Source organism: Emydura macquarii, unplaced genomic scaffold (genome assembly GCF_026122565.2).
Source record: "Emydura macquarii macquarii isolate MOO-44397 ecotype Brisbane River unplaced genomic scaffold, CSIRO-AGI_Emac_v2 contig_2768, whole genome shotgun sequence".
NCBI lineage: Eukaryota > Metazoa > Chordata > Testudines > Chelidae > Emydura > Emydura macquarii.
The window spans coordinates 42,226,694-42,253,933 of record NW_027132905.1 but is presented as its reverse complement, the minus strand read 5'-3'; the positions used below and the strand labels follow the sequence as shown (position 1 = coordinate 42,253,933).

The 27,240-nt window shown below is 48.3% G+C and overlaps 1 protein-coding gene across 1 annotated transcript; it reads right to left on the bottom strand.

The window, feature by feature from the left end:
* Positions 1-343: 343 nt before the first annotated feature.
* MXRA8 (matrix remodeling associated 8) lies at positions 344-22,720 on the bottom strand. Its single transcript, XM_067566782.1, has 9 exons — positions 22,589-22,720; positions 21,190-21,498; positions 20,405-20,506; positions 18,315-18,773; positions 8,748-8,906; positions 7,389-7,419; positions 5,408-5,484; positions 3,140-3,217; positions 344-698 (listed from the first exon to the last, which is right to left on the bottom strand). Exons 2-9 carry the CDS (start codon positions 21,395-21,397, stop codon positions 673-675), a joined length of 1,140 nt encoding a protein of 379 aa, XP_067422883.1. The 5' UTR covers positions 21,398-21,498; positions 22,589-22,720; the 3' UTR covers positions 344-672.
* Between the last annotated feature and the right edge of the window lie 4,520 nt (positions 22,721-27,240).

Here is a 27,240-nt window from a genome sequence, read left to right as displayed (position 1 = left end):
TAATTAAAAAAAAATCAGGCCAGGTGGCTGAGAGGAATAAGACCGATTTAAGGTGTCCAGTGCTGCCACTTATCCTCTCCAAAATCACACACAAGTTACTGTGCTTGTATGCCTCAGTTTCCCCCACCTGAAGGAGGATGATAATATTTACTCACCCCCTTGACAGGCATGAGGATGGATTAGCTAACATTTTTACCACATCTTGACTATAAAAAGTGCGAAGTGTCGTGATTGTTCCTCCTGATTTACGCCAGCGTATGGGAGATCAGAATCAGACCCTGTGTTATTTTCTATCAAGCACATTGCATGGATAAGTACCTGACATAATGATGGCTCAGGGTCACGGTGCAGGTTTGGTTTATTTAATGCTGTTAAGTTAAAGCTAAACGTCTGCTGATTCAGCTGATAAAAACCATTGATGCAAAAGAACAAAAAAAAATCAGGGAAAGGGAAGGAAATATAAAAAGGAAAAGAAGCCACCAAATACCATCTTATGATCACACAGACAATCTAAACCTTTCTGTAAGCAGCTGCACATGTCTTGGTGCCCAGTGGGAAGAAACTTAAAATGAAAGCTCTATGGTAACTGGAAGGATGTTGTAATAAGGAATGCATCTCGTCTATTTATTTTGGATTGCAGCTTCTGGTCCAGCCAGCAGCTTCAGAATGTCTTCATTTACAGTATTCCTTCCTGAAATCTGAAAGCAGAGGGGGGTGGAGGTCAGTGTTTGCAGACTGATTTAAAATCACGCAAATCAATCCATTGTGTTATATAGAGATGTACAGCAGGATGCTCACAGCCTACCCATCTTGTAAAATCCTCTTTATGAGACCCAGGTGGGGCTGACGTGTGTTTGTGTTTTGTGATGGAGGAGCCTCGGCTGAAAGGATGGTCTTGTGGTGAAGGCACCTCAGTGCTGCATAGAAGAACTGAGTGAAATTCCTGACTCTGGTTGGCTCTTCCCTCCTCCCATCATGACTCAGATCCCCAAATAGGAATAACATCATTTCCCCACCTTGCAGGTCGAGCTGTGCAAAAAACAGAGGTTTTCACCTCTCTGGCAATTCCGGCAACCGTTGCAGATTGACCCAAAAATGAAATTTTTCTACATTTTTAGTGACTTGAAAAATAATTTTTAAAAAGTCATTTCAAGTCAAACAAAACATTTTGGTTTCAAGCATTTTTTAAAAATAAAATTGTAGGTGATTTCAAAAAGAAAAGTTGTTTCAAATAAAAAAAAATCAAAATGTTTCATTGAAAAAAAGTCAAAACAAAGCATTTTCATTTTTTTCAGAGTTTATCTGTCGATTAGGGTTTGGTTTTGTTTTTCAACCACAGCTAGTCACCGAAATTGACATGAATTTGCAAAATGTTTGGGTGTCACTGAATCTGCATTTTGCACTGAAAAAGAGTTTCAATTGAAAAATTTTGCCCCACTCTACTCACAGGAGAATTCTGAGGATAAATGCATTAAATGAGTGTGAGACACTTGGATGCTTCATTAATGGAGACAAACACCCAGATAGAGAGAAGAGATCTCCGTCTTTCAGTACTCTGGGAAAGAGACTCACAACATCATTTAGACCTAGGAGAGAGTGGGGAGTGTTTGGAGCTTTTCATCCACCTCTTTTTCTGTGAGGTGCTTTCTCCCTTATAATTTCATTTCTATGCTTCATGACAGTCCATGTGAGCTGATTTAAACAGAAGTAGACTCAGGTTCCCTATAGGAACCTCTTTATACAGGGAATATTCCATTGTTCCAAATAACATATAATCATTTTACTAGAGAGGACAAAATGTATCCTTCATTTGCTAGCAACCTCTCCTTCTTCCAGTGATCTGGTATGGTCCTTTGCCAGATGAAACAGATGTGATCCAGATTGGACCAAAGCTATTTAAATGGTTACTATGAAATGCTCTGCAGAATCTAGGCCAGTGTTTCTCAATCTTTTAAGTAGCAAGTACCCCCTAACTTCTGAAAATTTTAATAAGTCTCCCAACACAGAATTTTCCACAGGAGACACAGGAGACACAGGAGGCTGCCACCAGGCTCCCACCTCAGAGCTGGGACCCAGCGGGAAGCAGGGGGCTGCTGCCCGCCTCCCCCAGAAGCTAGCGGCTGCCGCCCACCTCCTAGCTGGAAGCTGGGACCAGGCAGGAAGCAGGGGGCTGCTGCCCGCCTTCCCCAGAAGCTGGGGGCTGCCGCTCGCCTCCCAGCTGAGAGCTGTGACAGGGCGGAAAGCAGGCAGCTGCAACCCGGCTTCCTGGGACTGTGGCGGCTGCTGCCCGCCTCCCAGCTGGGAGCTGTGACTGGGCAGGAAGCGGGGGGCTGCCGCCCGCCTTCCTCAGAAGTTGGCAGATGCCGCCCACCTCCCATTCACTGTTTTTTTCCCCCCAGGTACCCCCTGCCTGTGTCTCACAGGTTGAGAAACTATGATCTAGGCAGTAACAGCACAGCAGCAGTTGCAGCTCCAGGGTAACTTTTGTGATCACTATGAAATTAGCTGCTGAATTCCCCTGATACAGTTGTCAAGCAGAAGTATATGAGGTTTGGGGCCTGACTCCGTTCTCACTCACACCAGTTTTACACCAGTGTAACTTTGTTGATTACAGTGGAGTTACTCCAGATTTACACAGGCACAAGAGGAGATTCAGACTCATGAGGGTTTTGTTTGCTTGCTTTGGATCGAGTGCATGATGTCCATAATTAAATTAGCCCGTGGTGCTTTCTTCCAGAGAGTGGGTCATTCCTAACCTCTCAGGGAGTGCATTTCTGCTAGGGCATCTTTGCCCGAGGAGCAGCCGTCTTCGAGCTGGGGAAAGTACTATTTAGAAGATTGGAATACAGTATTCTGGCTCCGTTACATTATACTGGGATGGGAAGAAAATTCGACTCATCTGCTGCCAAGAGTTTTTAAGGCTCCTAATCACCACTTGTAACTTTTGGCTGCATGATGAGAGAACATGAGCAGAACCAACTCCTCATTCCAGCTGCCACGTGTCAGGCTGTTTGGACGTTCCCCTTTCATCTGTGGCTTGCACTGCTGTAATCTTAGCACCGCGCTCCCCTCCTGTCCCCAGCCCCCACAATAAAGAGCCTCCATCCCAGCATTTAGTGGTGGAGTGGGTTATCGTTACCTTTGTCTAAATCGATGATCTTTGCTGGGAAGCTCTTGGCTTGCTCGGCCTTCTCCTTCAGGATGTTGTTTTTGTAATCTGTGTAAGGAAGGAGCATAATTCAGATGCTGGCCTCCAACAGAATATTAAAAGAAAACACTGCTTTTCGGATGAGAGGGATGTGTGATTGTTCCTGCAGGGCACCTGGGGCCTTTGCAGAGCTACTCAGATACTGGCAGGGAGGAAACAGGTTTCTCCAGCTTAATCACTTCACTGGCACAAATCAAGTCTGAATACTTCAGCTTCTTGCCCTCAATAATGGCCACAGTTTCCTTAGCTCTGCAGTGAGATGCTCTGGGTTAGCTGGATGAAAGGCACCTGGGGGCCTTTTCTGATGTTGTTAGTTAACAAATTTTGCTCATAGGGAAACTCTCAGGGCAGGTCTACACTGCTGGCAAAATTCAGCGGCAGTCGACAGGAGTTAGCTTGTGTAACTCCCATCAACTTCATTACTTTCCTTTAGCGCGCCATCTCCACTGTGCTGCACACACAGGAAATGCGTTCCTGTCGACCCAGCGCTATGCTTTTTGTGGAGGTGGTTTTAGAAGATTGACTTCTGGATCGCTTGAGCGGGTCTTCACTGCTCAATCGATCCGGAAAAATCGATCTGACTGCAGCGAATTTGCCGCCGTCGGTATGTGCATAGCCTCAGAAGACGCATGCACACAGAAGGATTTTGTCAGGGTTGTAGGAAGCCACCTACTGCAGCCTCCCCCTCTCCCCTGCGCAGAATTCTGTCCCAGGTCCCATCCTCTACCCCAGACCTGCCCCCTGGAACTCCTCTAGTCTCTGCTGCTGCATTTTCACACACCTAGTTTTCTGGGGCCCATATTGGGATCTCTGTAGCTCAGGCTCTGACTCTGTATCCTATGGTTTTCCAAGCAGTCCCTCCCTCCAGAGGATATATCATGGGTAGGCCTTTCTTTGGACTGCACAGAACAAAACAGAGAAGGGGCCAAATTCTTCCGTGAGGTACCAGTGAGTCCACTGACATACCTGGAGTTACGCTGGGGATGAGTTTGGCCCCCTATCATCTGTAGGAACGCTCAGCTCAGTACACCAAAGAGGACCAATATGACTTTAACTGCAATCTTCCCCAAACTTGAACAATGAGAAGGCCCCCTGATTAACTATCCAAAAAGGAGCTCAAAGCTCCCATTTCAAGCTCCAGTAAAAAGGAGGAGGATCCATCTCCAGGTACGACACAGGATCCCCCGGCTATGCACACACAGCCATGTGGTCACCCTTATGTAAGCCATCACTAAGCCTTGCTTGCATCCCTTTGTTTCAGCATGTGTCATGTGACCATGAAATCCAACACAGGGATTCTCAATCTTCTATGCTCTTCTAGGACCTAAGAGTCAGCCACTCCCAACTTCTTCTCCTAGGATATTCCTCTGAGTCCTTTTGCCCCAGTTTCCCCTGCACTTCCAAAGAGGCATCCCATCTCTCAGCATATAGTTTGCTCCTGGCATCCATGGAGGACTTGGTTGCAAGGGACGGAGTTAAATTTGCTACAGTGGAAGATGAGAGGCAGGGAATGGAGCTGGCTCGTGATCTTCCTCTTTCCCCAACTCGGTCAACTGCTGTTCATACTCTTTTCTTGGAGGAGAGCAAGGTCAGGTGGTTAGAGCAGGAACCTCAGAGGCTGGATTTTGGGATTCTATTTCTATCTCTTCCAATGACTCACTGTGTAGTGTTGGACAAGTTATTTAGTTGGTCTGTGCCTCAGTTTGCTCATCTGTAACATGGGATTAATGACAAAGCACTTTGAGACTCTTTGATGGTAGACCCTAGAGAAGTGGCATCATGATCATCATCCTTATAATACCCCCTTCATGGAATTTTGTACAAATCTTTCTCCTATTTTAGCATCACATGGCTTCACATCCTCATGAATTTTGCTTTGAGCTGCAGGGTTCAAAGAAGCTCAAAGTGAAAGTAGAGTTGTGCCTGGTTTTCCCAAAACCCATAAATCAGCCCCCAGCTCATCCCAAAACTCAAGCCCCTAGACTCAGCCCAAAATATTTCATAAACTTGGCCCAGGTTTCAGGTTTGTGAGTTGAGATTTCCAAAGCTGCCTATAGGTTGTGGATGGACAACTCCCACAGAAATGAATGAGAAACTGGACAACTAAATCCCTTAGATGGCTTGGAAAATCTGTCGTAATTAGTTTTGACCCATGGGTTGAGAACCGCTGCAAGAAGCATCTGCTGATTCAACACGTACCCAGCCTTATGTCTTCACTTTTGTACTGGGTCAGGTCAGTTGTGTCAACGGTAAATTCTCTGAGTTTCATGTCCTTCCTGACAAAGGGAACAAGAAAAAAACCAACAATTTGCCAGATATTTTCTATGCTTGGCTCCTTTAACTCTCTTCATTTTTGCAGATTGTTCCTCACTTCTCTCATTTCTTTCCCATCACCTCTGCTTCCGACATTCCAGCCTATTCCAGATCTTCAGAGGGGTTAAATTTCAGAGCAGTTTATTGGGGGATTTCAGCTTGGCCACACACGTTAAAGCTAACGGCAGCGCTGTGCTTCAATCATCACCCACTGCTTTGAAGATTTACCCTTTAAAAATGAAGACCAAAATGACTGTTTTTAACAATAACCCAGATGGACAAGCCCTAGGAGATTTAACAAGAAATGGTCATTTTTTCTATAGGTTTTGGGGGGACCATTCTAGAGAATTGAATAGAAAATGCTGTACAGCTGTAGGGAAAACTGCCCAAGGAGCTCATTCTCTATTAAACACTAGAGGGTTTAGAGAGTGTGCTGTAGAATCCTACTAAATTGCTAACAGCCTGATAGGCTACACTGAAGGCAGAATTATCTAGTAGATAGAGCATAGCACTGAGAGTCAGGAGACCTGGGTTCTAATCCTGGCTTAGCCAGGGCATCTCTATGCTGCATTGTAAACCGAGGTTGGTGGGACTTAAGCGAGTGGACCTGGCTTTACCAAGTCCATGCATGAGCGTCCACGCTACATTGTAAACCTGGGTTTACAGTTGCTGGCCTCAGATCTCACAGACACGCTAACACATCCACACTGGACTACACAGGCTTTGTGACTTGGATCTGTGACTTGAGCTGAGTCCACACTACAGAATGACGGGGCTGGGACCTAAGTTACAGAGCTCTCATCCATGTGCCCAGCAGGGTCCTAGGACCTGGGTCCTGAGTGCTTGCTGACATGGGTCAGACTGATTTATGTATGGAGAGAAAGGGGTTCAAAGCTGAGTCAGAGCCTGGGCTTAATGTGCACTGTAGACACATCTCCACTGACCTGCTCTGTGACCTTCAGCAAGTCACTTGGCCTCGTTGTGCCTCTGTTCGCCCCCCACCTTTGTCTGTCTGGTCTATGCAGATTGTAAGATCTGTGGGTCAGGGATGATTTCCTACTATGCGTATGTACAGTACCTAGCACAATGGGGCCCTGATCTCAGTCATGACTTTGAAGCGCTACCATAATACAGATAATAAAATCCTTAATAAATTCTATAAGACTTTTCCCGTAAGGGAAGGGAACACACGACAAAATGATCTCACAAAAGGGAATCCCGCCTCCTACTGAAGTCAGTGGAACGTCACCACCTCTCCTTCTCTCCGTTGCCAATGGAAGAGGCACCCCCCTCTCCTATAGCATGTCAGCCAGAGGTCTCTCCTTTACAGAGAACTCAATGGAGAAGCAAGAGTCACAGAAATGGGACCACAATGCAAAGAAAGTTTAAGGGGGCTTCGGTCCAGGTGGCTCGCCAGGACAATCAAAGTAGTGTTTACACCAGACCTGTGCAATTTGTGCCTTTAACACAAACTCCCGGAGGCCTTCTTAATGAAGCGCTGTTTATTTTAGGCTCCATTCCCAGTGTGTAAGCAGAGGAAATCCAGCTACCGAGCCAGCCCTCCAGCAACCCCTTGCACATTTTGGTAGGTTGCAAGCTGCTCACCAGGGAAGGGGAACGCATCTCACCAAGCACATAACCACAGCAATAACTAGGGAGTGAGCTGCAGGTGAATCAGCGGGGAGGCAGTGAATAAAGCCTGTCCATCCTCATGCTTGTTACATGACTATGCACTTCCCAGCCATCTCCTCGGCTGGTGGCATTACGCCACGTGACAGCACTAAGGATCTGGGCCCATGTTCTTCAAGATGGAACCTTTCCACTTTGTTCAGGGCTTATTTACTACAGATCAGGGGCTCCTACTTACTCTTTGTATTTCTTCACGTTGTACTCGTAGCCTAGATGGGGAAAGAGACACACCGTGAGCGGGGGCAATGACACAGCTCTACCCAACCCATCAGACTCATGGGTGGCACTGAGAGGGCAGCACACGGGAGGCCCTTCACCACCCCATCGTGTTTTCTCCCATCTGCGCCAGGAAGCCATCCCACCCTCCGGTCTCCCAGCTCACAGGCCAGCCATGTTTTGTTCCTAAACCTTCACCTGTTGTTCCACCCCTCCCAGACCAGCAGATGACTAGCAACCAAAAGCTTTGATCTTCTCCATGTCATGTCTCTGTCTTGTATTAAAGACATGGGCGTTTCGTAGGTCACTCCCTGCCCGTGCTGCTGCACTCACTAGTACTTGGTCCATGGTCCATTCTCACGGGTAAGACAGGACAGCCATTTAGGTCTGTGTCTCTCATGGACCCCAGGTACCTGGCCAGAGCCATTAGGTCTGTGACCTTTCCAAATGGCTAGATTCCTTCCCCCTTCCTTGGATGGAACTACGACCTCAGGGGTTCTCTTTTTCTTAGTACGACCTTGGCCTGGATTCTGTTCTCACTGGACACCGAGGTGCACCCAGTGCAACTCCATCAAAGTTCATGGAGTGGCTCTGGATTTCCAGCAGTGTAACAGCAGAGATCAGAATCTGGTTCCCTAATGTTTGGGTCCCTACCCCCACAAAAAGGGGCAATCCAAGGGCACCACTGAGGAGATAGATATTGCCCCCACACACACCTTGTCCATAGTGTACATAGCTACTTCTGTTACAGCCATATCTGTATGCACTGATCTCCTTCGGCAGGGGAGTTTCACCCACTGTCTAGGGTCCACACAAGGCTGGAGGCACCCCTTACACCTCACTTAGTTCATAGGTGGCACATTGGGTTTTACACGCACCGCCTGCGCTGGATGAATTTTATTGATGGAGAACAAACGTTTCCTCTGGAGCACGCTGCTGACGGCAGTAAGAGTTATCACGGCAGCCAGGCCAGTGCTCAGTGGAAAGGGTTTGCAGGAGGGGTGCTTAAGAGGGATTCTTCAGTGAGAGGCATATAAAAGTCACCCTGGCCTGATGCTCCGCTCATTTATCCCAGGGCTACTCCAGTGACTTCATGCCTGATTTACGCTAGAATCAGGCCCTGATGAATTTCACGACCGTCTCACTGAATGGTCTCCTGTCGGGCCCACTCCTGCAAACTCTTTCCACCCTGCCCAGCGCAAGCTTCATTGCCTTCAGCACGGTTCTCAGTAGCAAGCACTGGCAGGGCGGGCTCTTTATCACAGTAATGCTCCTGTAGTCTTTGCCGTCAGTGGGCTCTCCCAGCGGGCGAGGGGCTTACCTCTCCTCTGGTGTCTGCGGGTAACGAGCGCCGCAATGACGAGGAGGACGACGAAGAGGAGCAAGGTTGCCAGGATGTAGCCCAGCTGCTGGAAGAAGTGTACCCGGCTCTCGGGGATGTGGATGTTGATCACGTTATGGCCCCTGCCTGCGTTTGGATCTGGGGTTGGAGGGAGAAAGCAAAATGAAATAACATGACAGCGCCCACTGTCTGGAGCAAAGCAGAACACAGACTGGGGCCCTGTTCAAAGGGAAATCCTTCTTGATCGTGGCTTTGGAACTGAAACGTGCCCCAGCTTAGCCACGGAGAGACGTTATTCTTCACACCCTCTTTTAAATGCTGTTGCGCATGGTGTTGCTGGGCAGAGAACGGTGGCCATTTCCACCCCAGAAATGGCTGCATTTCAGTGAGGAATGAGTGAGCCCCATACAGACAGGCTGTAACGTCCAGTGGGATCCTTTCAGATGGAAGCTGTCCCAACTGAGAGAGGTCAAAGGCAATGCTGGCCCCGCAGCTGAATACTCTCTCGTCACTTTGGACCTGGCTCTGGAGCTGAAATGTCGGTGGCTCGCCTCATCTCCAGGAAGGGACAAACTAAAATCCCAAACCAAACCCACTGCTCCTTTTGTGATAACTGGGCCGACAGATTTAACTGGGCACTCCAGTGGGTGCAAGCTTATGAAGCGTCACAATGACTTATAACCACAAAGGCTGCTGGGAAAGGGGGAAAAGGTATGAATGTGTTTGCATTGTTTTGTCTTCAAGGACGCTGGTTCGGACTAGAACAGCAACAGCAACAACTGCTCCAATCCACCTCAACTAACTTCGTCTCTTTCCCCCGAAAGCACAGTTATCACCATCTTTGTCACCATCTCAGACTGTCAGACCAGGACGGTCCCTTTCTAAAAGCTCCCTTCAGCTACAGGGCAAGGGAACAAGAAATGCTGTTAAAATGAAAGCCTTATTTAATACTGTACATTTCACAGGCTTTAACAGTTCTTCCTTCTTTTCTGGGTGTTTCATGAAAGGTCTAAAAGGATTTTTAGTGATGATTGCCATGTGCTAAGCAGGCTGAGGTCTCTGTATACCAAACCCTGAACCTTGTTTAAACCTGTTTAATGTTGGGCAGTAACAGGGTCATAGAATCGAAGGGTTGCATCAACACCTTTAACTCCTTGTCCCTTTATTCCATCTAAATCAATACCACATTCTCCTCCGAGGTTCTCAGGTATTGTTACTGCTCTATTCAGCTGAGCTTGGAGGCTCACAACTGAGATTGGGCCCCACCGTGCTGAGTACTCTACATACCCATGGTAAGAGATACCCAAGCTGCAGATCCTGCATCTTGCTAGGGGGTCAGACTAGATGGCCCTTGCAGTCCCTTCCAACCCTATGATTCTATGAGAGACAGCCCCTGCCTTTAGAAGTGCATGATCCCGACAATGGAAGGATTATTAACCCCAGTTAACAAGGAGGGAACTGAGTCGTGGACAGATTAGGTGGTTTGAGCAAAGTCAGAGAGAGAATATCTAGCAGAATTGAATCCCACTCTCCTGAGTCTCAGCCAGCTCATTAACCGCTAGTGCATCCTCCCTCTCTGCTGCATAAGGCATTAATAATCATTCTTTAACATGTGCTTATGTTTAATGTTCCCAAGACTTTCCAGGGAAGCAGTCTCAAACATGCTGTTGGTGACTCTGACCGATGGTCACTGCATTGCTTGTCTAGCAAAGAGAACTCCAGGTGCCTCTGCATCTCCCAGCTAGCTTTTCTGGTTGCTTTAGACATGCACTGCACGGCTTCAGCTCCAGACAGCTGAAGGATGAAACAGCCCGGCCCTGCCAAGTGGTATAATTTATGGAGCGGAAGGAATTTGCAGTGCCAAAGAATGAATTTTCTTTTACATAAAATAATAGAAATAAAAAGAACACAGTGCAAAAGCCAGGAAACCATTCCATTTCTGGGCGCAGCAGCTTTTCAATTTTAGTTGCTCGTCTTCCAAGCAGGGAAGGGAAACTGAGAGTTTGTACATGGAATGTTTTTCTAGAACCTGAAAAATTGGGTCAATGGTCTCTCTCCCTCTGCCAAAAAAAGAGAAGGAAATATTTGTTTGCAAGAGTCAGGGGATTAGATAAATCCTGTTGAAGGATAGATAGAAAGTCCGGAGAATCACTGTGCTGTGGGAGATTTCCCTTTGAAATACAGTTCAAGGAGATGCCGTCTCTTGAAGACTGGGAAAGTTCACATAGCACCAGACAAACACCAACAGGGAATTCTAACCTAAGGGGAAACATCCAAAGAGCCATTGTACCTTGCAGTATGTTCAGACAGAATTCCCTAATGGCTAAAGCTGCAAACCAAGAATCCTGTGTTCTATCCCTGGCACTGGTGCACTCGTACTCAAACTTCCTACGCTTTCTGTTCCTCAGTTTCCCTGGTATCCACATAATATTAAACAAAGGTCCAAATTCTATTCACCATTATTCCAGTGTCAATCTGGAGTAATTCCATTACTTTGGATTTACACCAGTCTATGCGAGAGCAGAATTTAGCTCACTGTTTTCTTTGTAAGTGCATTTTGGTGCTTCTGAGAGTGAGAGGCTAACAACAGACAAATAACAGGCACTGAGTGGCAGATTCCCCACAGTCCATGCACAGTATTGCCAAAAAAGAGCTTCCATCTTTCTGCCAACACTCCAGTCCTACGCAAAGACTATGCTATGTCAAACTGGAGGGTGGTTTTGCAGTGTGGACCAAATGACTATCAGGACTAGAAAGAGACCACTGGGTCTGTCTTAGCTGGGCCATGATTGCCCACAATTTGAACCCAGCTCTCCATTTGTGTCAGCCTTGCCTGTGAAGCCAGATCTCCCCAGAGCCTTTTTAGTCATTCCCCGGAAAGTGACGTGACACCTCCGGTGTATCGGTTAAGCACAGCGATGATCGGCTCTAACAGGAATGTCGCTGCTGAGCGAAGCCAGCGAATTCATTATGACTCCAAACAGCTGGTTTTGCTTTTGGGGCCATTTGGGAATGTTATAAACTACTCGGTTCCAGCAGTACAGTAATGCAAACACAGTCAGGGTCCAGAAACTCCACATTCCCTGCAATAAACTAAGGGCTGAGCACCCTGACCCAAAAGCAGCCCTGTCCAGGACCCTAGTTACAGAAGGCCTAATGGGCTAGAGCAAATAGCCCATTAAACCAGTCAGCCAAACTTTAATTAAACACTTGAGTGACCCAGGACCCCTGGCTATAAGGAGATGCTAAATTGTCGATTAAAACGAAGAATTGAGGCAGCTGCTCAAGAACAGGTAAGAATCAGGAAACCCTTTAGTTGTCTCCGGGTTGGATCCTGCTCTGAGACAAGCAGGGAGTGGGACCAGAGATACTTCTCCAGTGCTTCAAGTGCTTGTACTGTAAAAGTGACTCTTGCCAGGCAAGCAAGGATGACACAGGGCAGGCCCAGGTCGAGCACTTTGCTGCTGCTCCGAGCAAGAATGAAATGCTCTGTGGCTAGCGCCTCCCGCTGATTGGAAGGCTGGGCACACCCCGCCCAGAAGAGCATGCCCCCTGGGGACCTGGGCTGATGTGTTAGTTGGTCCAGTCCCCTAATGTTCTGCTGATTGTATTGGGGAAGAAGCTACCAAGATCCTTTTCTGCTCCTTGCAGACTGCCTAGCACAGGGCTGGGTTCAGCCCTTGCTGTGATGTCTTCTTGCCAAGAGGGATTGACAGCTATAATACTGGAACACACAGCAGCGGTCCACCTGGGAAACCTTTCTTATCAACGTGGTGAGAGCAGCAAGACATTCTGGGAAGGGGCAGTAGAGCAGGATGGAGAGTCCTGGAAGCATGACAGTCTTCACTAAGCTTTATGGAAGAAACCCAGTTAGACCTGGTTCTGAACCAGAACACTGGATCTGTCCCCTCCTGAACTTCCGGGGAGCTTGGATCCAGATCCAAACTTCCCAGCATGGGCCATGCTCTTCAACGGGCCGGACAGAACATCCAGCATCCTCCGACTGAGAAGGAGTTCAGCTACAAAGCCAATGGATGTGAAATGCACAACTCAGTCCGGTCCCTGATGTGGGAAAAGGGTCTTTGGTTGCCAGGGGTCAGTGTACAGTCAGGGAGAGGGGTAAGACCCAGAGAATAAGACAAAGAATGTATTTAAACCACTCCATGCCTCCGTTTCCATATCTGTAGAATGGCAAAAATAATTGGCTTGCTCCACAAGAGTGCTGAGTGTTAATTAGTGACTGTCAAGTGCCTGTGATCCACAGTGAAAGCCCCGTTCGCATACATAGAGCTATTGGCTTTGGGACACATTGTTTGGTTTGTTTGTTTAAAACACACGTCTTGGTTGACTGAGCCAAAAACGTAGAGCCCAAGACTACACATCGCCAATGCCAACAGCACCACTGGAAAATCAAGAAGCTCGGCAAGAGCTGTCTGATCTGATGGGCTTGTCCGCCAATCCGATAGTGCATCCCTCTTTTATTACCATTGCTACACATTACACTGGCAGCTGCTGGCTGGCTCTATTAGGGATGAACTGGGTAACCCTTGTCATCAGAGACAGGGTTAAAAGAATATAAAGAACCCACTTGCAGAGCCCTCAACATCAACTTTGCTGCAACAAATCTCCACGTTGTTAAAGGCTGCAGTAGCTGCCATGCAGAGGAAGCAACACAGCAGTTTACTGTTCTTTTGCCTTCCCATGACATCGCTTGCCAGACAGGGTTGTAAACACTGGGGATTTCACTGACTAACAAACAATAGGTTTGAAACCGTTTTGAGCCTCTTGCGGTTTATGTTATTAAGCAATATTAATTATTATTATTAACGTCTAGCTATTATCATCTAGTGCTTTTCATCAGTAGATCTCAAAACACTTTACCAAGGAAATCAGTTACCCGCATTTTACAGAAACTGAGGCACAAGGCATGAAGTGACTTGCCCAAGGTCACTCAGCAGGCCAGCGGCAGAGACAGAAACAGTATCTCTATCTAGTACACAGTATCTCTTCCCCATTCTAGTTATGCACCAAAGTTTAAGCTTGGGTGATGTTGCTTTATGCCAGTGTTTCTCAATTGGTGTTCCGCGGAACCCTGGAGTTCCGCGGGAACACTGTTAGGGTTCCACGAGAAAGGGACATCGCACCGCCGAGAGCAGCTGTTCTCCGCGCCGCCAAAAAAGGGAAGATGTCCTGGGTTTTTCAGCGGAGGGTATCGAGTATGAATGTAATTTCCCCGCGGAGCCTAAAGGGTTCCACGGGGAAATTTAATTGAGAAACGCTGACCTAGTTGTTTGTATATAATTTGCTTATTTCGACATTTTTTTTGGCCCCATATGTAAAAATACTGTTAAGAGTTTGGGGGGTTCCGCAATTATTTATCGAGTTCAAAAGGGTTCCGTGGCCAAATTTAATTGAGAAACACTGCTTTATGCTACGAGCAAGAGCTAAACTTGCAATATTTCTAAATATTACATCCCCATCTGCACCCAAGTCACTGCCCTAAAACTCCCTGAAATAGTTGGCAGTATTCAACAAAAGAGGCTAGCTCTAACATAGTCAGCAATGCAAGAGTTAATGCACTGACATTCCCCCACACGTGCTCACAAATCAGACTATAAATCACTGAATTCAATGGAGTTACACATCAAGGCCTCAGTCCTGCAATCTGATCCAGACAGGTGGACCCTTACATATGAAGTCCACGGGGTTCTGCATGGACAGGAGGGTCCACACATGTGGATCAGGATACAGGACTGGGGACCAGATGTGAATGCAGCCTGTGAATTTCCATATTCAAAACCCTTTCCTTGTTTCTTTCAAACACTGTATAATCCCAGCTAGTTCCCTCGCCCCCACTCTGCTCCGTTTAGGACAATGAGGAAGAATTAACAGGTTTGTTTTATAAAGACCAAGCGATCTCACACGTGTGTGACACTCAAGTGATTCAACGTTCGTAAACTGCTCTGAGACTTTGGGCTGAAATATAGGACAAAGTTGCATGGTAAGGAATTATTACAACATAAACAAACTGCCTGCATTTTCCAAGAGCTGCTGCTTTATTTTAACCCAGGATCTCTGGTTTTTTGTGCAAAAAAATTAAATCAGAAACAACCCCCTGACATTCCTGCCACCAAATTATCAAGGACCAGCGGCTAGATCACCCACTGATATAAATGGATTTAGCTCCATTGAAGCCTACAGAGCTATACCAGTTTGCACCAGCTGACACCCTGGGGGCTGGCAGGAGACTGAGCATAGATCTGTGAACTTGTGCTACAATAAATACACAATAGAGCGAATGACCTGATTCTTCTCTCAGTTACACAGATGTAAGTCCAGTGTCATTTCACTAAAGTCAGTGGATTCGCTCTGGATTTATGCTGGTGCAACCAAGAGCAGAATCCAGCCCATGTTTATATTTTCAGCAGGATGAAGTTTTCTGTTTGGAAATGGTTCCAAATCTTGGCGCTGTGCCCGGAACTGGAGCTGTTCATTGAGAAAGGCCCTGGCTTTGGCTCTGTTATCTACTGACATTTTCCTTTTCTTTCATTTCATTTCTCCTGAAGATATTTACCCGGGTGCACCAGGAGTGGGGGGGGTTCTGTCACGGCCATTCCCACTGCTATGGAAACCGGATCCGCTCCAGCGTGCTGCATGGTGGGGGTGGGTTTGGAACAGGCACCCGAGACATTCCAGCTTCTCTCAAATTCCCATCAATTCAGCAAATTCTTAGCGTGGTGCTTTCCGGACCAGATGAGGACTCACCACCCAGGGGCCCAAGGGGAGCAGAACTTTGCAGATGAACCGGCTTGCTTTACTTCACCCGAGGCCCACTAGGCCCTGATCCAAACCCCGCTGAGGTCAGTGGTCTTTGGATCAGGCCCTAAGTGCCCCCAAGGACCTATTCAGCAAAGACTCGGAACAAAGAAAATCCAGCTTATATGTTCTTCAAATCAAGGAGTGTGGGGGGCGTGATCCTGGGCCTCATCCTTCTCCCACTGCTGTCTCTGGCCGTTTTGCCATTGGTGTCCAAGGGAACAGATTCGTATCCGCCGTGTTTGCTGTGTCCAGTGGGGACCACTTGCATGAGTAAACATTACCCAAGATTTGCAGGATCAGAACCCAGTTGGCCAAAGTGGCAGAAGCCTCCTTCTCGTCTCGTGCTAATACTTTGCATGCACAGCACCGTTCGTCGGAGAAGCTCAAAGCGCTTTATGAATATCAACCAGTGACGGCTCACGACATCGCTCCTAGAAGGAAACTCTCTCCATCCTGTCCAGGCACAAAGCGGTTACCCTGCTACCCAGGTAAGCACGGGCTGCAGGACTAGTGGACCCTACGGGATTTGTCCAAAGTCACAAAGCCAGTCACAGAGACTCTGCCAGAAAGAGAACCCAGGTGTCCTGACTCCCAGTTTCCCTGTTCTGATCCTTAGACTTCATTGTCTCTTAAGTTCCTCCAGCACACTCTGGCCTGCAAGATTGCATTTATAAATCCCGTTGCAGCCACAGCTATCATTCAATTGAAGGAACATACTGGCTTTATTTTATTTTATTTAGCACTGTGCACGCTAATGAAATGTAATGGAGTAAAGAGTAAAAGGTCTGGCAAAAGTTTACCAGGGAGAAATAAAAAAACATTGAACACAGGAAGAGCAGTCGTTTGAATTAGTGCAAAATGAGAGAGGACTCCTTAGTCTGCTTCTTTGATTGGAATAATTCATCCTTTCATTCTTCTGTCAGTGACAAACCCCAGTGTAGGCCCTACACTATCAATGTTATCTTGCACATATACAGCACCATTTCTCCCAAAGTATTTTACAGGCTCACTTAAACTGAAACACACTATGCTGCGATCTCTTTACCCACCACTGAAATGCAGCCACCTCTGGGGTGAAACACAGCAGCTATGGGACATCCCACAGCAACACTCAGCCAACAGTTTTGAAGAGCAGATAAAGAATATGTCGTCAATTGAACACTATGGGGCAATGGAAGGAGGCAGAATGTAACCCTCATCAGAATGCAGTTAGGATACTGAGACTAACTCTCAGTGCTATTTCAAATTGATCAGGACATTACTTAGATATTCCTCTGGAAGGCAGCACCTCCAATGACATGGTGCCGCTTGAGCCGTTTTGGGGAACTGGTGCAGGATTGAATGACCCGTGAGATAGTCCGTCTATGTTAAATTGGTTCTAGTTACTCCCATGGTTGGTCTAACGCCAATTCACTAACTGGCTAGCGCAGGCAACCACACAACAAAGAGAAAAGCTGGATTCCTAGGGGACCCTGCCCGAAATTGGAATGTAGAGCCGCAAAATGGCAGCCAAACGTGGTTCCCCAAGCCAAGGGACGGCAGCAAAAAGGCCACGGGCCGAGATAATCATATTTGTGTGTCCCAGCCTCTCTGTAAACTCAGCCCCACCGGTGATCTCCGCTTGATGGTGCCGGTCTTTTCTGGATGCTGATCTATGTCCCCGGGGGGACACTCAGGCCTCTGTGGCTCAGAAAAGCCTCTTGCTAAAGCAGAGCAGAACTACTTAAAGATTTATGAAGCACGTTTAAATTCGGTATTAAGCAGCCAATAAATATTAAACCATGATGAATATTTTAAACTGTTAATAAAGAACCATAGCCCAGAAGGCTCAAAAATTATTAAACTGGGGCAGGGGGGTTGCCTGTGATGAGCGTGATGGTTGGGGTTTGGACAGGCTGGCAGATGGCAGCTCATCCAGAGAAGAAAATGTGAGATAGACTAAAAAAGGGGGATCCTGGTGCTGATTCTCCACTGCCTGGTGGCATCGACCCCAGTTCCGAGTGGGTGTGAACTGCTCCCACACCAGAAGAGTAAGCTTTGAAATACGCTTTGCACCAGCGTATATAGTGGCACTAGAGACAAGGCAGAGAAGAATCAGCCCTATGGACTGCAGAGGTGCTGAGTGGGCTTTAACTCCCACTGACTTCATTGCGTGCTGGCGGCAGGATCAGGCCCCGACCGAGCGCGGTAGCAGGCGCACCAGAGATTCCCAGGATTTGCTTTAGACTGCTCTCTGCAGAAGCTTGTCCCCTGAAGCAATCAGAGCATCCACCACCCACACAAAGACATCAATCCCCACCCACACAAAGATGTCAACCCCCTTCTTTCCCCCGGAACATAGGGGCAGATTCATTCCTGCACCTCTGCATTGACAGAAGGGAAGTTGAGTCTCACGTACTCATGGCTGCAAGGACATGCGTGGCCCTTGGTTCAGGCTGGGGAAGCTCTCAGAGCAGCTCCAAGTTGTTTCAATGGCCTGTGTGGCGCTTTGCAGCGACACAGAGTCATCAGGGCACAGGAATACCTTGGTCACGTCCCCTCCCTCCTGGCCTGCCCCAGAGCGTCTCCTGAACCCAGGGCTGTTGTGGGGCCAGACAGAGCTAGCAGAGTCCTCTCTATGCCTGCTCCAAACACCTCCAGGGCTGGAGGCATTCCCTGAGGCAGGACTGTAGCTGTTCACCTCCTTCCCAGGAGAGAGGGCCCCCCCACCCTTGGAGGGTCACCTACCTACAGCCGGCCCGCTGTTGTGGTGAGTGAGGTTCACCACCTTCTTCTCTCTCACCGGCTCCGTCACGGAGACCCGGAAGATCCTGCGCTCATGGAGGCCGCAGTAGTGATGGTGGAGGTGGCAGGAGTACGTGCCCTCGTCCGCGCTCTCCAGGGCTGAAATCCGCAGCGAGAAGTCGCCCCGGGCAAAGGCCGTCTCCGTGATGTTCATCTTCTGCCGGATGAAGAGAGGCCCGTAGGATCGGCGCTCGCCTGAGGCGTACAGGTCTATGAGGCGGTCAGCCCGGTCGTGCGGGACCCCCGGGGGCTGCCGGTCCCAGTGGACCACTTGCTGCTCTTCCTCGCTGTGCCGCTCAGTCCAGATCTGGTTCCGGTTCACGCACGGGAGCAGCACGGTGCTGTCCTTCAGGGCAACGATCACGGCCTTCTCGCCATCCCAGTACCTCTTCGCTTCCCTGGCTGCAGAGGGGACACAGAGAGCTGGGTAAATATACACAGTCCCATTTCATCTGTCAGCAACACAGCACACACATCTGTCGTACATTTTCTTGCCCCCTGCAGCTCTGCTGTCTAAAGACACCAGCCTTTCCCATACTAGGAACCACCGAGAATGAAACAATGATGTTCTCCTACCCTGCGCTTCCACCCAGGGATCTCAAAGTGTTTCACAACCTGAGGCACAGGGAGGGGATGTGAACTGCTCAAACTCACGCAGAGAGTCTGTACCAGAGCTAGGAACTGAATGCAGGACTCCTGGGTCCCAGTTTAGTGCCTTAACTGCAAGCCCATCCTTCCTCTCTGGTAGCTAAGAGTCCGTGACTAGCTCGACAAAGAAGGAAGAGCATGCTCTCTCCAGTGACTGAGAACGAAATAAGAACAACAGACTTTAGTTTCCACATGCTGGGTCCCAATTTTCCAAGCATCTCATGTAGTCTCCTTGCAGGAAATGTTTTGCTGCCCACAACACCCTAATTACTGGAGGAGTTAGTTATAGGATCGCTGGCTTGCAGGCTGTTCTTGCTGAGCAATAAAAAACAGAAAAGCAGATCGGGGCTCCCGGGGACGGGCAGGATGTTTTTATTATATGAACAGAAACGTTCAGGGAGCGAGAGCAGAAAGCAGAAGATGCTGCTTCTATCCCATCCCGCCGCCCACTTATCTGAGTTCCCTGTAGGCTTGCTGAACTCTCAGCCCTTCACCTCCTTCTCAGGGAAACCTCAGCTCTTTCCCAGTGCTGACGAGACAGGGGCCTGCAGGCAAGCCAGCCGGCTGCTTAAGCATAGGGTGACCAGATGTAAGTGTGAAAAAATCAGGACGGGGGTGGGGGGAAATAGGCACCCATATAAGAAAAAGCCCCAAATATCGGGACTGTCCCTATAAAATCGGGATATCTGGTCACCCTACTCAGGCCAGACAAGATGGAGGTGATACTGGCGGGCAAAGGGGGACGTCTTCATCTAAATGATGCCATCGGGGCAGTCCCTAGAAGCTGATCTGGACGTAAGGCACGTTCAGTGGAGGAGATTCCTTCCCCTTGGTGGTCTCTAAATGCCAAGTTCACTGACCACGCTGCAAGGCGTTGCCGGGGAGGTTTTTTGAACGGTAGGTTGGGCCAGTAGTAGGCGAGACAGCTGATTGTAGGCATTACATTTAACAGGCTGCTTTTACTGTATGGCACAAGCCCAGAAGCCACAGAGCTGGGTGCATAAAACACATTACCTGGGTCAAAAAACCTAGGGAGCTGTGATACAGCGAGACCCCAGTGGCAAAGAAGATGAAACCGCACCGCCGCATGATGGCTAGAAGCTGCGGTGAGCACTGATGTCTTTTGAGGCATAGCAACATTCACGTGCAGCACCCATGCCCCTCTCCTGCACGGCGCTCTGCCGCGGCATGGAGCCCCACTGATTTCCCTGACCAAAGTTCCTTGCTGGATTGACCTGTGAAACCAACAAGGCTCCATGTGGGCACAGAGCTCCCCCCGCCCAGAGTTCTCTGTCAGACGGAGGCCCCAGGTAGTGGGCCTGGGAAGACGCCCCCCCCGAGCAGAGGGATTGATACACATTGTTCACATCAGCACGTGCGTTTACCTGTCTCAGTCACATCCAGCTGGATTTTCACCGTTTCATACAGATGGCAGTAGTGATGGTGGAGGTTACAGGAGTACGTGCCTTGGTCGCTCTCTGCAACGTCTAGCACAAGAGGAGAAAAAGACCATTTAATAGCAAAGTGATGATTGCTTGTAACTGTTTATCCAGGCATAGATGTACCCGAGGAGCTCTATACAAACGGGGCCGACATCTTCCTGCAGTTACATGCTGATTTGAGGGTTACGCGCACAATTGGGTCAGAGGTCATTAACCATTGTTTGTTTGTTTGAATTATTATTTGCATTACAGTAACACAGGCCCCAGCCAAGACTGTGCGAGGCACTGTACACCCCCATGCTAAGAGCCCCAGGGAGTTTACAATCTGCATAGACAAGATAGACTGAGGGTGGGAGAAAGGCAGGATTATTATCCTCATGTTACAGGTGGGGAATTGAGGCACAGAGTGATTAAGTGACTCAATGCAGGTCATACAGGGAGTCCATGACAGTGCTATGAATTGAACCCAGCCCTCCTGAGTCCTAGTCCAGTGCCTTCCCCATAAGGCATCTTTTCTCTTGACGCACCAGGATTAAGGCTTTCAAAGTGATTGCAAGGTAAGTTTCTCTTAAAATACAGTTACTTTGCTAGCAGTTAAAACCCTGCATTTCCTGGCTCTCAAATGACCTCATCAGGCTGCCCTTCCCATTAGGCAGTGTCAGAACAAGAGCATGGAGCTGGAGCTATCTTGAAGCAACGGAAGGAGAGATCACTTTGGCTCCCGGTACCTTTGATCACCAAAGAGAAGTTGCCGTCTGTGAACGCGTTCTGGGGCATGGATACCCTCCCTTGGTTGTAAGAGCTGTACACCCGCTGCTCCCCAGCAGAGTACATGTCACACAGCCTCTCCGCCTTGTAAGCTCCATCTGGGTGGTTATACAGGTCCCAGTGGACCACGCGCTGGCGGTCGTTCAGGCGGTCCTGGGTCCAGATCATGCGGTAACTCTTGCAAGTCAGAACAGTTTGGGATCCAGCCACGGCGCTAACGTTTGACACCGACACCACCACGCTCTCAGGGTTCAAGGCGTCAGCTGGGACTGTGGGCAAAGAGGGGAGAGAGCAGACTGATGGAGCGTGAAGTGGATGCACGAAAGCAGCAGGTCAATCACGGCAGCATGTTGTAGAATCTATGCAGACCTTCCACCTCAAAGCAAAGTAACCCTCCCACCCCAAAAAACACAGACATCCCTTATGGAAAAAGTCCCATAGAGTTTATTAGAAAGTGCTAACCACTCTGTAGGGGTCTGGAATTTAATAGGATGGTTAAGAAACACCCTACAGACTGGATCTCATTTTCCACTCAGTCATTTCTGTAGCATCCAACTACGTTGCTATAAAACCCTATTGGTTTAATCACTGTTCAGATCTATAGGAATGTTCCACAGGGTGTGTTTTGGGGGTGACTGTTTCAGGAGGGAGGGAGCAGGAAGGTCAATGTGAATTTTAGAAAAGTCGAACCCTGATGCTATATTGTGCATGTAAAGCTCTTCCTAGGTCCATGCATGCGTCTCCTCTGCTCGCCTGGTCTTTCCAGCACTCACTCCCTTCACCCGCTTAAATTCCTTGGCAGTCACCTCCAATGATCAGCACCCTCCTTCACCACAGTGAAATACCAGGCCCAACAGTTTCAAAACTGGGTGCTTAAGGTCAGGCTTATAAATTCATATTTAAGTCCCTAACTAGCCTGATTTTCAGAAGTGCTGAGCATCTGCAGCCCCCATCTAGAATCTAAGATTTGGGAGTGGCTTCTAAGAACTCAGCCCAAAGCATTTTCCCAGCCCTCCAGAGCAAAAAGGCTGAAGCGTTGAGACCAGAAATCCTTCAATGGGAATCCATTTGGGTGCCATTTAAACCAATCAGATAAAAGTCATCCTTTGGTGGGTTGTAAACTCACATAGAAGCATTGATTTCATACAGCAAGAGCACGTTCCAGATATCCACACCTAAATCCGCTCTAGTTTACCTCCTCCTCATAATGCTAACCCAAAGTTGAGAGGTATTTCTCCCTGTGGGCCTGGTTCCATTACTACTGAAATCAACAATAAATTGCCCATTGAACTCAATGTGGTCAGTTCCAATACTTCTAACGATCCTAAAACCACAGCAGATTAAAAGGGTGTCACTTACCTGAATACAAATGGACAACAGACCCTGTCAAAGGAGAAGAGAAAAGAACATTACTGACCAAGGAAATGAGCAAATATTACATATATTCACAGCCAGCAGCCAGCCTCTCTCCTTTATTCTTCTTCTTCTAGCCTTCATCTCTTCTTCAGTGCTGGGGTTATTTAACATTTATATTGTGCTAGTGTTCAAGGCCTCACCACCTGGCTGGGCCCCACTGTGCTAAGCTCTTTACAAACATAAGAAATGTAAGTCCCTGACCCAAAGAACTTCCAGCGGATGAAAAAAACAAGCAAGCTGGAGAAGTGGGGGAAGACACGGGGTCAAAAATATAGTCACGTTTGGTCTTGGCTTTGCAGAGATAACCTGAGGCTCCAGATTGAGCTGAGGGACAGGTGTTTACCATGCTAATTAACTCTATTTTTACCACTTTCAATCCCAGCGATATGATCTCGCCCCCCCTCCCATCTTTTTCATTATCTGGATTCTTGTCAGTTCATTTTACTTGTACCTGGACTAGGTGATAATTAGAAAATGGAGCAAAGTGGCTTGGAAATTTACCACCAGGCAGCTAGTCTGGTATTTGGGGTAACTTTCAGAGGCCAACCACTGCACCCACCAACCCCCTGTTGAAATCAACAGGCCATTCATCTCCGTGGAAGAGAAATGGGGATTTTTTTTCAGCCCTTGAATTCACCTTTAAATGTGCTGGTCTGGCTAGAGGGGGGTTTAGAACCCCAGTTTAACTTCCCCTCAGTTGGTCCTATAGATAGAGCGTCTCACCCATTAAATATCTTAATTCTCTACAGGTGCCACCAGGTTTAAAAAAAAATAAAAAAATCTAAGCCTGTAAACAATGCACCAGTGCGGCCCAGAGCCAACGCAGAGGTGCAGTTTTGCAGCTGAGGGCCTGATGCTTGTGCATGGAAAGCAATTCGGTTCCTCCCAAGATCAGGCTGTAAACGTGTCTGTAACTTACATCTTCTACTGGCTGCAGCATACAGACAGGACCTGAACCTGACCTTAAGGGTACGTCTCCCCTGTAAGTGGGAGGCATGTGGACACTCCCCAGCTCGCTGTGATTGAGCTAGCTGGCTAACCTAGCAGCGTGGCAATGACCATGTAGGAAGCGACACATGCTGGTCCCCCGTTTACAGTCCTGACTGGGACACTCGGTACGTTCTCAGGCAGCCAGCCCTTGCCACGTGGCTATACTGCTATATTCAGTGAGCTAACTCGGGTAAGTCCACACATACTGTCCCGACGGCAGGGGAGACACACCCTTAGTGATGGCTAATGGAGATTCTCCTATAGCTGAAAGGGTTGAGGCTTGCATTTTTGGAACTAAGTGGCCAGGGGTCCTGTTCTCAGGCAATCAGTGGCCTTTCTGATGCCTGTATCAGGCACAACAGTGCTTTCAGCCAGATTGCAGTCGCATACCACTTCTCAGTCATAGCTCTGCACAGAGAAAACTACAGCTTCGCCTCAGAGCTCAGAGCTGTGATTAGGGATGGGAACATACTGACGGGGACTATCCCTGTGCTCTCACACCACAAAGACCGGCTTTAGATGACAGAAATAAGACCTTGTCTACTACAGGCTTTCTTCCTGCCTAAACTTTTCCACCACTGCTACAAACAGGGCAGCTCCACCATCAGCAGCGGTCACGCTGGGAAGGCGAGTGAAGCCGAGTGGCCGATAGCTGCTGGCCTTTCGACCCACGCATCACGCAGACTGGCTCTGTGCAGGGTAATGTGAGACAGCAGTTGAGCAAATTACTCAAACACCTCCCCTAATGTTCTCCTGCAGAGCCAGAGTGCTGGGAACTGAACGGGCGTATGAGCATCAGCTTGGTCTCTCTCCACTCGGTTAAGCCAGGGGTGGACAAACTATAGCCCGTGGGCCGCATACGGCCCGTCCAAGCTTTTCAACAGGCCCTCCAGTTCAACCGGGGGTCTGCGGAAAAGTTGCAGAACAAGCTGGGTGGCATGGTGGGGGCTGCTTCCCCTCCCAGCCCCACGCCTTCCCCCCACCCCTCCCCCACTACATGGGCCCAGCGGTGCTGTAGCCTATAGGACTAGCCTGCTTGCTTGCACATATATACTTTTCCTTATAAATTTAAGTAGTTGGTTTTTTATAATACAGTCACAGATTCATGTTAAAGTATAGCTGTAATGCAAGATATCTACAGGCCACATCCTGTATGAAAAGCTAAGGCCGTTAGCATACATACATTCAGGACCTTTGGCCCAGATAAGTAATGACGAGTTAAAGGATAAGATACATATATGGTTATAATCTTTACTCTAGATAAGTCAGGAGGCATCAAGACAGGGGGGGCTGTCTGAGTTTATGCCCTGAGTAAACTTCACAGATACACCATAAAGCCCACAGAAATAGCCAGAAATAACAAAGGTGAGATAAGCGAACCCTCTGGAACCGTCTGGAAAGGATATGGATAAGTCGTTAATACACACAAACCTACCAGCCTATAGAATAAGTGTGCCCTAATAATTTGGGGGTGAAGGAGCCGGGTTTGGACTTAGAAAGAGGACCCATATTGTTCAGGGTATAAAAGGAGCAACCCACATCAATTGTTGGTTAGTGCTTGGCTCCTTGTGCTTGTGTTGGCGCTTGGGCTTGTGCCTTCTTCTAGGAAGAATCGGCCGAATAGAATATTTGCCAATAGGATAGATATCTTTATCTTGTTGGGATCTTCATGTTCTTCATTGATACTTAGTAGCATCAACTACAAAGTAGTCTTAATCTTAAAGCTCTTAGCTCTCTAGCACCGTCTAGCTCTCCACCTCCCACGCAAGAACTGAGGAGCCTGGAGATCTTCCTACCAGGTCGATGGGGAAGGGTGTGAGTATATTAATCCAAAGCGTACTGCATATTATATCTATCAAGTGTCTTTAAGACAAGACTGTAATTTTAATCATTATCCATTTGATTATTTGTTTGTCTCTCATTCTATGCTAGCTCAATAAAAGTCTGTAAAACTACACATATTCGGCTGTCAGCAGGAGCGTTCCTGTCATGCACCCCGGGAGTCCTTGTAGAACTCTGTGTAGCCTGATTCTGGGACTAAAACCTCATTATCTTCTGATCAGATCCACTGGCGAGCCTATAACCCCATTCAATTACTAAACACCCAAAATCAGGCAAAGCACCTTGACTGGAGCCGCTCCTGGTCCCAAGCAGTGCTGCGCGGCAGCTGCTCCCCCCACACAGCCCTGCCCCTTCCTGCCCACCCCTCTGTATGGCCCGCCATACAATTTCTATACACAGATGTGGCCCTCAGGCCAAAAAGTTTGCCCACCCCTGGATTAGACAGTGGTGCTCTGCAGTGCTTCTGACCGTGCTGCCGTTATAGAATAGAGAATACAGGCTTTCATTCTGGCTGGTGTATAGTCAGCCCAGGTGAGGCCCTCAGAGCTGTTCATTTGGAGGGGGAAAGGCCCCAGGGTCATGCAGGAGGACATCTAGCATCACATCTGACTTCTCCAATCTGGAAGAGAAAAGTTCCACCCCTTCCCCCACAAAGAAAGGGCGACAAGGCATAATTGTACCTCTGCGGCTGCCACATAGACCAGGCTCCCCATGAGGGTCCATTGCGATTCCAGTGGAAAGTAGGATCATCCACAGACAGCAGCAGCAAGGGGGCAATGGGTGGCTCATGGAATTAGCAATGGGATATGGCGCCTTCCCCTCCTAGGTCCTCTGTGTCAACCCTGCTCAGCTCTGTGCTACTTGTGTGAATGGCATTTGGTAAACTCACTCTGGTTCCTTCTTACAGGCACCCAGATTGCTGTCCCAGCTGGCAATCTCAATAGAGACCAAGGGCTAAATGGACTTGGAGATTCGACTCCCTTCTTGTTTCCTCCAGGTCAGAGCAGCGCTGGAATAACGTGGGGCAGGGGGGAGACCGCATTGCCACTCAACCTGTCTCATGGCTAAATAGAGAGCTGTGCTCTCCAAGGCTATGGAGCTAGCAGCTTTCAGGAGAAAAGGCAGCAGCACGGATGCTGGAGTTGATGTAATTAACTGAGTCCTAGTGCTTCATAAAAGGCAAAACGCTGATGATAAAAAAAGCATCCTTCGGACAAGCTCCTGTCACTCAGGTGCATTACCCTCCACGCTCCTTCCACACTTCGCTGCCAGGACGATTCAGAGAAACCTCCTGCTGACATCAAAGGCATACCTGGTAGAGTCTGTCTCCTTCACACGCCTGGCTTCTCCAGGCTAGCATGCCTTTTCAGAGCACTGGCAACCTCTCCAGCCCTTATGACTCAGATCCATGGGGTGAGAACTACTTCCTGAGACGGGCACAAACGTCTTTGTTTCCACCTTAGAATCGCCCAGTCCCTCCTGCTTGTTGTGTAGGATGTGAGGTCCACTGTTGAGAGCATGGCTCAGTACCACAACACAATGACATCATTCATCTCCATAAACCATCCGTTAACCGTTTAAGCACAAATGGGTTACAGCCAAATAATTAGTTGTTTTGTCCTGCGAATGCCCTGGGTACAATGTCACCCTGACAAGGGCTGACATTTTTTTTTCCAGCCCTGGAATTCCCCTTGCAACGGGAAATAAATTAACTCCAGAATGGGGCTACTTCAATCACACCCACAGAGAACATGTGCAGCAAA